Source organism: Epinephelus lanceolatus, chromosome 16 (assembly GCF_041903045.1).
Source record: "Epinephelus lanceolatus isolate andai-2023 chromosome 16, ASM4190304v1, whole genome shotgun sequence".
NCBI lineage: Eukaryota > Metazoa > Chordata > Actinopteri > Perciformes > Serranidae > Epinephelus > Epinephelus lanceolatus.
Genome location: NC_135749.1, coordinates 18552146 through 18567880, shown reverse-complemented (window position 1 = coordinate 18567880; position 15735 = coordinate 18552146). Strand labels below are relative to the sequence as shown.

The 15735-nt window shown below is 41.5% G+C and overlaps 1 protein-coding gene across 1 annotated transcript in view; it reads left to right on the top strand.

The window, feature by feature from the left end:
- necab1 (N-terminal EF-hand calcium binding protein 1) overlaps positions 1–15735 on the top strand; it is a 58896-nt gene that overhangs the window by 19963 nt on the left and 23198 nt on the right. The window contains exon 6 of the mRNA XM_033636384.2: positions 13176–13312. Coding sequence (XP_033492275.1) covers positions 13176–13312 — 137 coding nt within the window. The remainder of the gene's footprint in view (positions 1–13175; positions 13313–15735) is intronic.

Here is a 15735-nt window from a genome sequence, read left to right as displayed (position 1 = left end):
AATACATTTTATTTGTTTGGCGCCTTTCAAGGCACTCAAGGTCGCCTTACAAGTAAATAACAGAAAACAAAAGAACAGTACAGTAGCAAATAATAAATATACAAATAACAAACATGCAGAACATATAAATAGCAAAATAAATGTACATGTAATAAATATAGAGAACATACAAATAGAGATGGCTAAACGGATGGATAAACTATTTGGATTAAAGGGAGTAGGCAGTTTTGAAGAGGTGTGTCTTGAGGTGTGACTTGAAGGTATCAACTGAGTCCAGATTACGAAGTGTAGTGGGAGAGTGTTCCAAAGTCTGGGAGCTGAGCAGCTAAAAGTACGAGCACCAAAAGAACTGAGTTTGAAAGGAGGTGTGGTGAGCAGAGCAGCCGATGAAGAACGGAGTGGACGAGGGGGGATATATGGGTGAAGCATGTTCGAGAGATGGGGGGGGCCAGATTATGGAGGGCTTTGAATGTTATCAGGAGGAGTTTATATTGTATTCTTTGCTGGACAGGGAGCCAATGGAGCTGGATGAGGACTGGAGTGATGTGATCAGAGGACCTAGTGCGAGTGATTATTCTAGCAGCAGAGTTCTGGATGGTTTGTAAACAGTGAATGAGTTTGTGTGGTAGACCGGTGAGAAGGGAGTTACAATAATCCAAACGAGAGGTGACCAGTGCGTTGATGAGGACTTCTGTAAAATGCTGAGAAAGGGAGGGGCGGAGTCTGGAGATATTACGGAGATGAAAAAATGCGGTGGAGTCAGATGTCACGTGACCATATTTGGGTGAGTGGCTGGAGCTGTGGAGGAGCGAAGGGTGGATCTGACTGAGAAACCGAGCAGACTGTCAGCAGACTTTGAGCCTCACTCAAAGTGGCCGCACCCTTAATTATGCATAACTTTAAGGCTTAATAAAATGTAAATGGGTGAAGTATATAAAAAGTACCCTTGAACAGTCATCATGAAGGAGGAAATTAGCTGGAGCCCCTAACCATTTTTGTACCAGGCTATAAACATTTTTATTTCTGCTGTAAAGCTGGACATTTTATGTGGGGGTATATGTGAACTGAATGGCTTCTGGAGCTAGCCTCAATTAGACATTCAAAGAACTGCAGCTTTTGGCACCTCTGTATACATTACCAACAGGCTCATTAACTGTGGTGTGTGCTACTGAATATTCATTTAAATTGCATTTTAACCTTTGTTTTAAAATGTAATATCTTAGTTTCACAGGTAGCAAATGTTCCAGAATGATCACTTTAATCATGCTGCCTAACTAATTATTTGAACAGCACACAGATGATATGTGATTAGTGGTTTTTGGGGTCAGGTTTGGACCACAGATCTTGTGTCGGTGGGTAGGGTCAGGTTGCAGAACTATTTGGTCATATGTGTGAGTGGCAGGAAGGGTGAGGTATTGCACGTCACAGTTCTGGTTCAGGGGTGGATCTTGAAAATCAGACCTGTGCAGGACTCTGCAGCCAGGTCAGTAACCTCCATGTTTAGAACCGTGTCTGGACAACTCATATGCTTTGAATTTCACATAGAGCCCCTTAAAAAGCAGTGTGTGCAAACTTAGGGGATGGGGTTATTAGTATAATATAACATTTATGTTTTCTCTAGTGTATAATCACCTGAAAATAAGAATGGTAGTGTTTTTTTTACCTCAGAATAAGCTGTTTATATCTACATGGGAAGTGAGTCCTTTTCTACAGAGATCGTCATGTTGCACCACCGTGTTGCTACAGTAGCACAGAACGGAAAAACCAAATACCAAACAAACCCAAATGAACAGCGTCAGGGAAACACAGATTTTATTTTTTTTTTAATTTATTTATTTATTTATTTTTACATGAAACTGCTTAATTCAGTGTTTTTAGCAGTTTGAATCAACAAATCAGTTTTTAATTTGCAGAGGAAGAGGCCTCTGGGGATAATTTGGCTCCCAATAAATGCTGCAATGAATGCTGGTTGCAATCTACAATCCTGACTTCTTGATGTGACAAAATCCACCCAAATCTTACATGCTGGACCTTTAAGAAAAATGATACATAGTAGACACATAAGTACTAGCTACATCTACAAAGTAGTGGGGAAACAATTCATATCTTTGAAGTGAGTTTTTCACTCAAAGAGAGAGAGAGAGAGAGAGAGATTTTTCTTGAAATGGGTTTCCAAAAAAGTTGAATCTGCAGGAGCATGGAAGTGAATTACAGGAAATGAAACATACAGATACTTTTGCAATAACCTTTGCAATCTTCTATAGACCTCAACTTGATGAGGTGTGAAAATCAAACTGCACCTCAAATCATTTTCTGTTCTCTGAAAGAATTGTTGAGATTCCAAAGTGAGGCAGCGGGAGAGAAAGAAGGGATGTGTATTTTGAGGTATTTGTCATTCGAAAAAGTTATTTTAAAAGTTATTCACCCTACTGTGGACTTCTTAAAGCCTTGGGTCAGCTTTTTTCCATCAGCACACTCTACACTCTCGTCCTCTCACGGATATACGGTACAAAATTGATATCTGAGCTCAAATGAGAACAAATTACTCTCCACAAACTGGACAGAACTGAGGAATTACCCAGGAAGGCAATAACGTTTAAATCAAATTACAACTGTAGACTCCAAACACAACGCTGATGGCTTCCCAGTATTTACTCCCTGAAGCCTAATTCATAGTTTTCCCCTTTACAAAGCATGTGTGACGCCACAAATGATTTCTGTGACCCTAAAAATAAGTCATAGCACCACAGAAGACAGAGAAGAAATGTATGATGAGCTGCGAGTGAGTGAGGAAAAGAACAGATGCTGCATTAGTCACAGACTAAAGCGCCGTCTCCATTGAACTGCATATGCATTTGAGTGGGTGGTCCCTGGCTGTACATGTGTGTGAGGGAACTGGCGTCATGTATGTGCATTTGTGGGTTGTTCCTTGCTTTTTGGCATCGGAAGACTGTTAGTGTGCATTCATATGAGCTGACGTATACAAAAGCTAATATGCTTGATTGTGTGTACAGCTTTGTGTGATCAAACATCCATGCACATGCACAGGGGATCTGGAACAAGATTGTTCATTGAGATCAAAGTCAGGCACAGATTCATGTCGCTGCTGAAACACTCAGAGTATCATTTTGCACAGATATTCCTGCCAAAGATATTTACAGGCTTCACATACGCAACCTCCTTTAGCTTTGGCTCTAAACCTGTCCTCACAGATCTCAGGTGTTTCTCACCTGCAGTGAGAGGAAGTCACTATGTTCTCACACTTCACAGTTTATTGTAGTATTAGGGATGCAATCAGAGTGCAAACTAGAAAATGACAATCGGGCGGGGTCAACTTTTTCTCCAGGGTGTAAAGGGAACCCACTACGTGCTCTAGTAAATTGAAGTCTTACAATCCTTACAGTATACCGCTGCAGTCTGTAGAAGATGATGAACCAAATACATTTCCCCAACTTTGTTTGTCAGACACCAACAAACTATTCTGAAGCAAAAGTGCTAGCAAATCAGACTCAAACACACACAACAGTAGACCATCTTTTCTGCTCAAACACAGACCCACACAGTACTGTACCAGAACCAAAGAGACTATCAACATGCCAAAGATGTAGGCAGATGTGTTACTACTACACAGCATTTAGGCCTGTACCTGACTAACATCAGAGGCGTAGACCACCAAATGTAAATTTGTCAGCTGTTTTCTTGGTGTGAAAATAGTCTACAGTAACAGAAAACTAGAAATACCACCTCGCGGCTGTACGCCTCTGTGAACCAGCCATATTGCAGTTAGTTTATATTTATGTCGGTCCAGACTCGTATGTAGCCATGATAGTAGACAGTTCTAGACTATGGACATTGCTGAAAATAAATTATATGTTCAACTCAAAAGCAGAGAAGATCTGTACAAATCAGCACAGTTTCAAGTTTCAAGATGGACACCCAAGATAAGTGTCACCAATTCAGTATCTGACCACATGTCTCCCCTTCTGTTCCTGAGATATGAGTTAGAAGAATAATGGCCAGAAAGTTTTTTTGCAGAAAATGATGATGTCACAGTGAAGCTGACCTTTGACCTTTTGGATATAAAACGTCATCACTTTGTCATTTTATCCTATTAGACATTTATGTGAAATTTGTCATGATAAGTGTATGAATTCTTGAGTTTTGGCCAAAAACACGTTTGTGAGGTCACAGTGATCTTGACCTTTGACCTTCGAAAACCAAATTTCAATCAGGTCATCCTTGAGTCTAACCAGACGTTTGTGCCAAATTTGAGGAAATTCCCACAAGGTGTTCTTAAGATATCGCCATCACAGGAATTGGACAAATGAGGTCACAGTGGCCTTGACCTTTAAAGGGCCAGTGTGTAAAATGGGTTGAAAACAGTGACATCAGTGGTCAAATTCTAGATTGCAGGGCTCACTCGCTCACCCCTCCCGTCGGGTAAATGATGGTGGCCTCGTAGGGACAAAAAGCCTTGCGCACAAGTTTTTCAGGAGTAGGTCTATCTAGCGACGAGGTGAATGTTTATTTAGAAATCTAAACCATGTTACGATATTGTAATGAATCCCTCACGAGCAGGAGACCAGAGTAGCATTCGGGAAAAAGGCCAGTTTATTTGAGCACCCCAAAAACTCCGGTAACACTCCAGGGGGTAAAAGACTCCGTCCCAAACTCTGACTCTTCTAGCGTAACAGACACACTTCATACACACATACTCGTTTACCATACTAAGTGGGGACCCCCTCCCCTCTCTGCTCCACCAATCTCCAGCCCGCACACTGACTGACAGCGTAGCCTGTAAACAGAGCTCAGCTGTTTATTTAGCCTAGCAATATCTCCAGACTATAGTAGCTGCAATGGATGACTTTGAACGCGATTTTGAAGAGTTTCTTGTAGCAGACACAGACCCAGAGCCATACCTGTTTGAGCCGGAGCATACAGATGAGGAACTCCATGTGTTTGATGCTGAGCGGGCAAGAAGAGAGGCTGAATGCACAGAATGGGATTCGGTGCTGCCATCGTTGGGGAGATATATCATCAGGAGGAAAAGCGCCGCAGAGAGTGCATCACAAGGAGTGAAGTTGCGTCTTCTTTTCCTCGCAGATGACGGTTTGGGTTCATTCTCTCCTGTTGCGTGGTAAGTGTGGTCCATTCGCAAACTTTATAACTAAAAAAACTTTTCACTACTCTCTGTCGACGAACTACTAACACTCTCTGCTGTTTCCTCCTCCTTCTTCCTTCCTTCCGCTGTCTTCGTTGGTTCATTTATACACGCGAAACGCGTTCTCTGGCTGGCTGGATTGTCCGCTCGGTCTGCCGTACATACATGGCGGCGCAAGATGGCGACCTCTCTAAAGCAAGGCTCTTGCTATATATATATATAAAAGCATAATTATAAGGCTACGAAAACCAAACAAATTTTATTTTATAGCGATTATACACTTATATAAACATATTAATGGGTAGAATATTCAGATTCAGATTCAGATTGACAATAAACCATGCCAAATATTACACACTGGCCCTTTAACCTGTGACTACTAAAATCTGATCAATTCATTGTTGAGTCCAACCAGATGGAAAATGTCACAATAACATCATATTTCAAGGTATTTACTAGCAAGCTAGCTATCATTAGTTAGCAAGCTGGCTTTCTGTGTCCATCGCATCAGGCAGGAAGAAAGTTTTACAAATATAAAATTGGCCTGGTGTCCTAAGGCAGGCAGAAAAGCATCACATATCAGTTCAAAGAGGACCCAAATGCAGACTAACAGGCATGTTGAATTTTTAACAAAAAGCAAGCTTTAATGTGGCTAATAGAAATCATCCAGTACAGGCAGGTAACTAAAAGTTCAAATGCAAGCAGAAACAAAGCTAAACTGAAAACCAACCAGGATAATACGTTAAACTCAATCCAAAATCCAAAAAGGACACCGGCCAGGAAACGGAAAAGGGAATGACACCAGGAACACAGGGGTGAACACAGACAAACTGACTAAGAACAAAGAGAAATACAGAAAACTAATCACAAGAACGAGACACAGCTGGAGTAGGAAGACCTGGGCAAAAGGAGGGAAATGAAGATAGGCTAACAACAAGGTTGTGGATGGGAACACTAGGGCGGAGCAACAAGACTTATATAGGGTACGTCCCAAGTCTCTTATTTTATACTGCTAACTCCTAACTCCTTACTTGAACCAGAAGTCGTTCAAGCTCCGCCATCTTTAAGGACGTCTCATGTCTCTTATTCCTGTCAGTAAGGAGTTAGCATTAGGCGTTAGGAGGGATCTGTTAGGTGCGATGAGTAAGGTAACACGAGAGGTTCCTAACAGGAAGTCTTTTTCAGCTTGAGGCTCTGACGTATAAATACCCGCCCCCTACGTCTGGCTCATTTGAACAAGATGGCGGAGAAACAGCGCAAGTGTACCCGTTATATGCATTCTTTGCAATGAAACGCTGTAATTCACATGCCTACGTGACTACAAAGAGTAACGTTAAAGCCACAGTGTGTAGGAATTTCTCCCATCTAATGCTGAAATTATATATTGTATTCAAACAGATGGCGCACTCTAGCGCCTCACTGTTTCAAACATGTATTGCAACAACTGTAGCCGCTGTGTACCAAAAAGCTATGATAACACTGATGAAACCATGTCATCCGATACTACATGGAGTATTCATTCAGGCTCCTACACAGACACACGCAACGCGAGTTGACAAACCCCCTCCTCACCATGCTGGCTGTGTTTACAACGTAGGACTGTTGGGGCGGATGTAAATTGAAACAAACCAATCACGTCTTGTCTTTTGACAACTGACAAGTGGCTCAACCTCACACACCTCATCCCTCTCCTCGCATTACTGCGCCGCTAACAGCTGTTAGTGGCCAGCGGCACTACTGCCGCATAACAAAGTCCCACTCTTTGAGCATAATGCAGGATCATGTATTATGCAGCATCACAGGAGACAGAATCCTCGTCGCCAAGAAAGTGTAAAAGGGAATCAAAAAGGCAGCGTGACAGGCGAATTAAAAAAACAAGGGTCAGCATTGGGGTTGCCTTTCCCAGGTGGAGAGAGCTGCTGAAGGAGAAAGGTAATACAATCACAGGCCAGCGCTAACAGGGGCTAACAGCGGTGCAGTTATGCGAGGAGAGGGATGAGGCTGTTAGCGACCGGCAAACTAAAAAAACGAAGGCCCACATCGGGGTAGCCTTTCCCAGGTAGAGAGAGCTGCTGAGGGAGAATGGTAATGCAATCACAGGCCAGCGCCGCTGTTGGCTGTTAGCCGCTGTTAGCGGCCAGTCGCTAACAGCCTCATCCCTCTCCTCCCATCACTGCGCCGCTGTTAGCCGCTGTTAGCGCTGGCCTGTGATTGCATTACCATTCTCCCTCAGCAGCTCTCTCTACCTGGGAAAGGCTACCCCGATGTGGGCCTTCGTTTTTTTAATTCGCCGGCCACGCTGCCTTTTCTATTCCCTTTTGCGCTTTCTTGGCGACAAGGATTCTGTCTCCCATGATGCTGCATATGCATGATTCTGCATTATGCTCAAAGAGTGGGACTTTGTTTCAAATTTGCCAGGGTAGTAGCGAAGCGCCTCTTGCTCCTCTCCTTCGGCTCCTCAGTCACGCAGTGCTGGCCTGGCTCTCAACGAAAACACCGAAGGCGGTGCTGTATGTCCCTTGCTGGCGGGTGTATTCTCAAGATGGCGAAACGTAATGGAACCCCACAGACGACTTACCCGCACAATGTACAAACAAATCCGAAATTCTCCTTTTACGAGAATAAGTCAGATTATTGGTGGAGGTAATAGTACACCAGTGATGACATATTTATGAATGCAGACGTCAATTTTTGCCAATAAACAACTGAAAATGTTACACAATGTCCCTTTAATGATATTTCCTGCAAGACTGTCATGTTGTAATTAAGTTTATTTCATTCACAACCCGTTGTGGTGTTCAGCAGACTGTCGGTGATGTGTGGCTGTTAAATGTGCAGCTGCTTGAGTGATATAACACCATGCACAAACACATTTGCCCATCATTAATTGTCCTGCATGTCATGTGAGTGGAATAATGTTTAATAGGCTGTAGGTAATATTAATTATTAATATTAATATTAATTATTATTATTACTTTCATTAATGTCGTTGTAAGCTACTGTCATTACCGTCTGTCCTGCATCTCTCTCTGTCTATGTCTCTCTCTCTCTCTCTTTCTGTCTAATTGTGTCATACGGATTACTGTTAATTATTATGCTGATCTGTTCTGTACGACATCTATTGCATGTCTGTCCGTCCTGGAAGAGGGATCCCTCCTCAGTTGCTCTTCCTGAGGTTTCTACCATTTTTTTCCCCGTTAAAGGGGTTTTTTTGCAGTTTTTCCTGATCAGCTGTGAGGGTCCAAAGGACAGAGAGATGTCGTATGCTGTAAAGCCCTGTGAGGCAAATTGTGATTTGTGATAATGGGCTTTATAAATACAATTAAATTGATTGAGGCAGACTGACAGGTCTGATATGTCTTATTCACTCAGCAGCTGACTTGTTGAATGATGGCGAGTGGATTTAATAATAGTGATAATAATGATGATAATAATAATGAGGGTCATCACAGTGACAGTGGCAGGGCTATAGACCGTTCTTTACTTGCCACAAACTTCGGCAAATGACTCAATAACAATGGTAATACATGCAAAAGTGTGTGACCAAAGTCATGATGGCGGGGGGTGGGGGTTACGGCTTTGATCAGCAGATATGTGACTTGGGATGTACGCCAAATGCTGCCTCCGTTATGCAGCAGATCCAGCTGTACCGCCGTCATCAGAAAAGGACGTCGCTTTACGTGACGCTTCAGAGTAAGGCCGTGTCATGTCTCTTATCAGCAATTCTCGCTCCTCACTCCTAACTCCTGACTCCTTAAATGTTTTCCTAAGTGGGAGGATTAAACAGTTAGGTTAGGTGGCTAGGTTAGGTGGTTAGCAGTAATTTTAAGGGACTTGAGACGTACCCATAGAACAGGTGTGAAGGGAAGACTCTGGGAACAGGGAAGGACTAACGAGACAGGTGTGACAGAAAGCAGGCGGGAAACACAAAGAGAGGAAGTAAAACCAGACAAGAGACACGTGGAGAGAATCTACAAAATAAAACAGGAAGCAGATTAAACATGAATGAACAACATGAAACAACCAACACATACAGAAACAAACAAAGATCATGACAAAAAGAGGACTAACGTCAAGGTTAAGAAATGGTATGGTACACTATAGGTGTGTCTGAAGTCATCATACAAGATTCTTTCTGGCATTAATATGGGAAACATAAGTATCAGACTACAACTTCACCGCTCCCATCCCCTCTGTCATTCCAACAATGGGTGCAATATCTTTGCCATAATGCAAAAGATTTTTAATTCTGTAAATGCAATAATAACAGCCAGCACTGTGTTTGGATGGTAAAATGTGCTTTGAAAGGTTTAGGAAGGATTTTACATACAAACTTAGGAATGAAGTTCTGAATAGCTGCAGCAACTCAGTGTCCTCTAACACATGACAGTGATCAGTTAGAAAGCATTTCACTTCATTTCATTCATCTTATTTTTGACATGATTTGATGATGATTTGCAGTCAAGATTTTTAACATACTGAGGTAAGGACATTTGGCAAAAGGTGAGGTATGATTGTGTGACTGGGTGGGAGTTATGTGTCATAGCCCTGACTGTAAGGCTTAAATAGCGTGATTTTAGTGCAGTGCAGGGCGTCCAACAAAGAACTCATTTGACCTTTTGTACGACTGAACATGAAAAGTCAAGGGAAAAGCATAAAGGAAAAAATCAGGCAGACTTTACGCTGTTTAAAATGACTGCAAATTGGTGAGGTGGATACACACACACACTCACACACACACACAAAGGTGCAGATCACAGGAGGTAATCTATGCTCAGATGGTAGACAGGAGTCTGACCTTTCGCAGTTTTGCCGTGACTCACTCTCTGAGTGAATGTGCATGTGTGTGCTGTCAGAATGTCAGGGGATCAAACAATACCTATGACCGATAGCGATTCTGGGTTTTTTAAATGCAACACTGCAGAGACCAGAGATTTGATGACTTTTATGTCTGAATGAAAAACAGCTGAGGTGCTGGATGCTGCTGTTGAATAGGACCGACGGGAAAAGCCTGGATCTAATGATCTGCTCTGTATTCTGGAGAGGAGTTCAGCTCACTTTTGGGAAGACTCAACATACTGTAATTAGTGTGTGTGTGTGTGTGTGTATGTGTCTCCACAGTCTGATAAACAAATCCAGCTTTTAAAATCAAACCATCTTTACTGTACCTCTTGAAAACACAGTAATTACAAATATATTTCCTCTGTGCTTCTTCTTTCTCTTCCTGTCTCACACACACACACACACACACACACACGCACACACACGCACATTCCTATTCATGCATTAGTCATTCTGTAATTTGACTTGCATTAACATTTCCCTTCAAACCCCTCATTGTTAGTCGAGTGCACAAACAGCCGCTGTGCTTAAAACTGTGGGAGCAGGTGCGGCGTGCAAACAGCAAACTCTGTTGTACCAAGCATCGTTCAATCTCCTTTGATTAGATCCAAAACAGCTCTCAGCCCTTCTGCTCCCGTCCAGGCATGGCAAATGATGCCTCACCAAGATGTCATTCAGTTGGATTTTTTTTCCCATCAGCCTTCTGAATAAAGAGAACAAATAATAAATGTACCCTTGATTCGCAAAATGACAAATTGTACCTCAACCTGAAATGCGCACTGTGGAGGAAATTATTTCTTAGATGTGTTTTTGATTAAAGCTGCAAATGACTATTTCACATTTTGATGTTATTGGTTCCACCAAGGACGTGATGTTTTCAGTGCCATTTGTTTGTTTGTTTGCAGGATTACAGAAAAACACGATTTTCATGAAAGCTTGGTAGAGGGGTGGGCCAAGGAAGAACCTGTTTGATTTTGAAGCGGATCTGAATTAAAGAGCGGATACACAAATAGTTTTTCACTTTTGTTGAACTTGCAATATATGCACATGGCTCTCACTTTGGAAGTCACATGCGAACATGGAGGTGGCTTAGCTGTAAATTCTGTCCTTTTACAAAGTATCTCTGTCCACACTAGGACACAAAAACGACTCCAAACGCTCATCAGCACTAGTTGTCTCCCCCATTCTAGGTAGTAAAGTGTACAAGGCTAACGTTACCTTTTTCAAAACACCTACTGGAGATGTCATCACCGTTGATTCCTGTTCAATTTAAGAATAAGAGAGGTTATTTGAAGATAGTGCTGTTATCTCTGGCTTGGCCATGGGAAAGTTTTTTGACCAGGCCTGATCCGAAACCTTTATTTCTAGCAGACTTTAAATCGACTCTGAAGTGGGCAAAATAAAATTGGGTGCAGCAGACACCTCCATTCGTCATTAGCAGTGCCAACTAGCAGTGCAAAAGGTAAACACATCGTTACTCCGCAATTGTTGTTACTGGTTCAGGCTCATGCTACACAAAGTAACAACGGACATGTGCGAATTGAGGAGATGATGTCATAGTTTCCCAAATGCTCTGTTTGTCCACAAGGATACACACTAACCAGGGTTCTGAATAGTCTGCGCCACAGACACAGAACAAAAATCTCTGTTTTAGTGACCTAGATCTGTTTGCATGTGGATGAGAAGCCAAAACATGGAGGAAAATTTCTTTTATAGATAGAGCATACTTGTCCAGTTTTACACATAAAGGTCATTTTGCTCATTATCATCGATGATGTCATCACGATCATCTTGAATTAGGCTTAAGCTTCATTGTGTTTGAAGCTTGATTCATTCTACAAATATAAAGTCTGAATATTTCAGCCTCTGCTGCAGCAATTTAGACTATTTTTTTCTGACATGTCTTTTGTAAGTCCCCCAATTTATTGATAGTGCAGTACTAAATCACCTGAGTCCCCTTTAAGGTCAGAGATCAAAGCTTGTTTCCATCTCAGTAACTAATAATTCTTGGTGGACACGCAGGCCATTACTTAAAATAAGTCCAGTTCTATGTGTTGAAGAAGTTGGGGGTACTTTATCAAAGACACAACATACAGACTTCACATACCTCAACAATGAGACAACCCTGTAGAGCAGTTCACTGAACATTCTTATACTCCTCCTCAGATAAACATCATACCTTACTTTCCATGCGTGCATGTGTGTGGGTGTGATTTCCTGCTGTTTCCAGAACTTCTGCTTATTCCGCTTAATACTTGGCGCTTTACCACATCTTGTTCCTTGCAACAACCTCTGTTTCCCATCACGATGTTTCACCATCACAATGTTTGCCAGGTCACCTTGTTCTAAAACCTCTCAGAGTGAGACCATTCAGGGTTGCCCAATTTTAGTAAACATGTTTTGCACCTAACTTGACCTTAAGGGTCAAGTATTTCTAGGCCTTTTCACCACCACATATGCTTAATAATATTTGTATTTTATAACTATATTAGACTCTTGTCCATAAACCCAACCAAAATAAAATGCTATTAACTGTGATATAACTGCTGAAAATGAGAAGCTGAATCATTATTCAAACCAACCCGGTCAAAGTCAAACCAGTTTCATTTGAGAATAATAAGTGCAATTAAAAGTTTGACACAGAGACACACGTACAACTCATTAAAGACTCAAATGAATAATGAATGAATGAGCTATACCTTTGTCTAGAATAAAATGGATGAATACAACAGAAACTCGCACTCCCTGCATGTTTTAACAGTTAATATGTTGTAGCCTACTCATTTAAAGCTCAGAAACCCTGCGTGCATTTTTTTTGAGGTCTTATTTTCTCCCCTATTTAACTTGCATTGATCTGTTGTCTTTTTATCATCCATTTAAGATTGATCAAACACAATTTAAGTGGCAAAATTCAGCAGATAAAAGATGTAGAGCGTGAAGACCACAGATTGTTAATGTTCTTCCACGTCTTTTCTCCTCTTCTGCAGCTGCCTAATAATCTTTTCTAAAGAAGGATCTTGTTTGTTGGCCTCTTTTAATGAAGTCTGGACACTGAGTGACTCTTGACTTGCATGTGAAACTTGTCACTGCTCTCCTTGTTCTGTCATTCTTTCTTTTAATTATTCCTCCCTCTTTAACTCCTCCACCTCCCTGTCTTCCTCTTGATTGATAGGATTATCAGGAGTCCACCCATCTGGAGCAGTTTGTGACCCGCTTCCTGCTGAAGGAGACAACCAATCAGCTTCATTCACTTCAAAGCTCTCTTGAGTGCGCCATGGAAACCACAGCCGAGCAGACTCGCCAGGAGAAGTAAGAACTACAGTAATCTCTTGCACGCATACAATTAGTTCTTAAAAGAAGGACAAACTGTGTAGCACAATGGCACCTGTAATTACAGTTCTCACATCTAGTGTGACATTTTTGTTCAAACCACACACACTAATTTACATCCCACATTTTAGATTTAAATGATACTGTCATCCGCAGTGCTGTGCAACAACCCAGATTCATACCCTGTATTTGTAGGACCTCCTGCTATTCCCTGAAATCCAGCAGTTCTTTTATTTATATGATCACTACCCGCCTCTGGGAGATAGATGCAGGAGGGAGATAATTAAGAAGCAATTCTTAAGACTTGAGAGAAATTAAACACAGAAGCTAAAAAAAACAATCAGGGCCTTTTCACTCCAAACTCTTCAACCAAGCAACTGACATTGTATAAAGAGCAAGAAAGTCTACGAAGGGCAGGAGGGAGGGGCAGTCTATGGGTCAAAATAACGCAGGACTTTCACCCAGGAAACCACTGTTCATGTCCGATGTGAAACCAAAAGTCAGTGTTTAGGTTATTTTAACTCTGTAACACAGTAAGTTCATCACATTACGTTACATTAGTCTGTTCTCATGCACTGTTTGTACATATACCTGCGAAAAGTGATGCACCACAATATGTTTAACACAAGTAATCATGGGCCAGTAAATTGTGCCTAACACACATGGTCGCGTGACCGATGGACTGATGGGAGTAAAGAAGAAAGTAGTACAAAAACTAGCATTCTGCGTAAGGAGGTAGATTAGGGTGGTGGAAGGGTCAAACAAACACAGGATTTTCCCCCAGGAGACCACTGTTCATGTCTCGTGTAAAAACAAGTAAACTTTGAGTTATTTTAAACTACATCATCACATTTGATTTTTGTAAACTTAACCTACAAAGCCTACATTATTTACGTAGCATTACAGCACCATTAATTTGTTAGATTTTATGCAAACTGTATGAGAATACATTGCATTAGTAAAAACATACCTATTTTAAGCCAAACCCAACCAAATAGTCTGGTGCCTAAACCTAAAACCATAGTAAAGCTACATTAGTTTAATTTTATTTTTGAAAAGATTCTGTATTCATTTACCAAGGAGACACTGTACATTTCCTGTGAAAACATGAATGTATTTTGAAAAGGCAATATGCTTGTAATGAGTGCAAAGCAACATGCCACCCCTGAGCATCCAGAACTGACACTAGAGGGTTACTTAAAGCATCATAGTTTGACGCATAGGGCCACTGACCAAGCATTGGGATTTGACAAGTTGGGAGTGAGAATGTGTGACAGAATACAAGGAAAGATGATTTTCATTTCCTGTGTTCTGAAATCAAAATAACATGTATGAGATACTGGGGAAAGTAGTAAATCACAGCAGGTCAAATTAACAGCTTGACTGCGCCACAAAATATCAAAAGGAAAACAGGAGAACCTATTCACATTCACCTTGTGCTTTAAAGTTGTTCCTATCAATATTTTATAGTAACAATGGATGAACTGACTTTGTATAATATGAAAAGGGACATTTGTAGTGACGACTCAATCATGTATTATTAATAAGTCTGCAGTTCCCTTCAACTCTTTACTGTTTTGGGTGACTGATTGCTTAAATTTATTTGGTTCTCATCAGCCTCATTTCGGGCCACAGCAGGCAGCTAGCAAACAGACGAAGTTAGCAACTAGCTGGTGAACATTGTAAAGCTAAAGAGACAGATATTTCCCTCAGGAGATGACGGAGACCAAACCACAGCTACAAGAAGAGTAAATAATAGACTTGCCATCATGGGAACCAGACCAGACAAATCTTTGAGCTCATGTTTTATTTGCATTGCTCCAGAAAATATGTCTGGCCCCCTCCCTTTCCGGCAGATTTCCAGTTGACCTGGCCTGCTTCATGCCAGTCACAACCATTTATCTAATATGGTGCATGTGTAATACGATGGCTCTGCACCTACATGCAACACCATCACAGCTCATCACTGCATGCTGTAGTCTGTTTACAGTTGTCCATCGCTCAGGGTACTTTGCACGTTTTGTTGCTCTGATTGGTTGTAAATCTATTCAATTTCATCCGGAGGCATCCAGGTCTGCAGCCGCTGATAACACCCCTCGTAAATCGAAAATGAACTGAGAGGTTCCAGATACTTTTTCAATTTGGTCTGACGATGCCAGGTTACAGGCGGACACAAACATGACTCCAAATAAACTAATGTTGCTCTGTGTCTGCTGAATGTGTAAACAGGGGACTGTTTGCTAAGATGTCCGCTATTACAACTTTACAGCTTGTTGTGCTGCCCAAGTGTCTGAAAAATCCTTTGATGCAGGTTTAACACAAGCTATGTTCCCTGCTTAATTAAAAGCTGTTTATTGTCACCTCCAGCATGTGCACAATGTGACATTATTTCACTGCCAAAG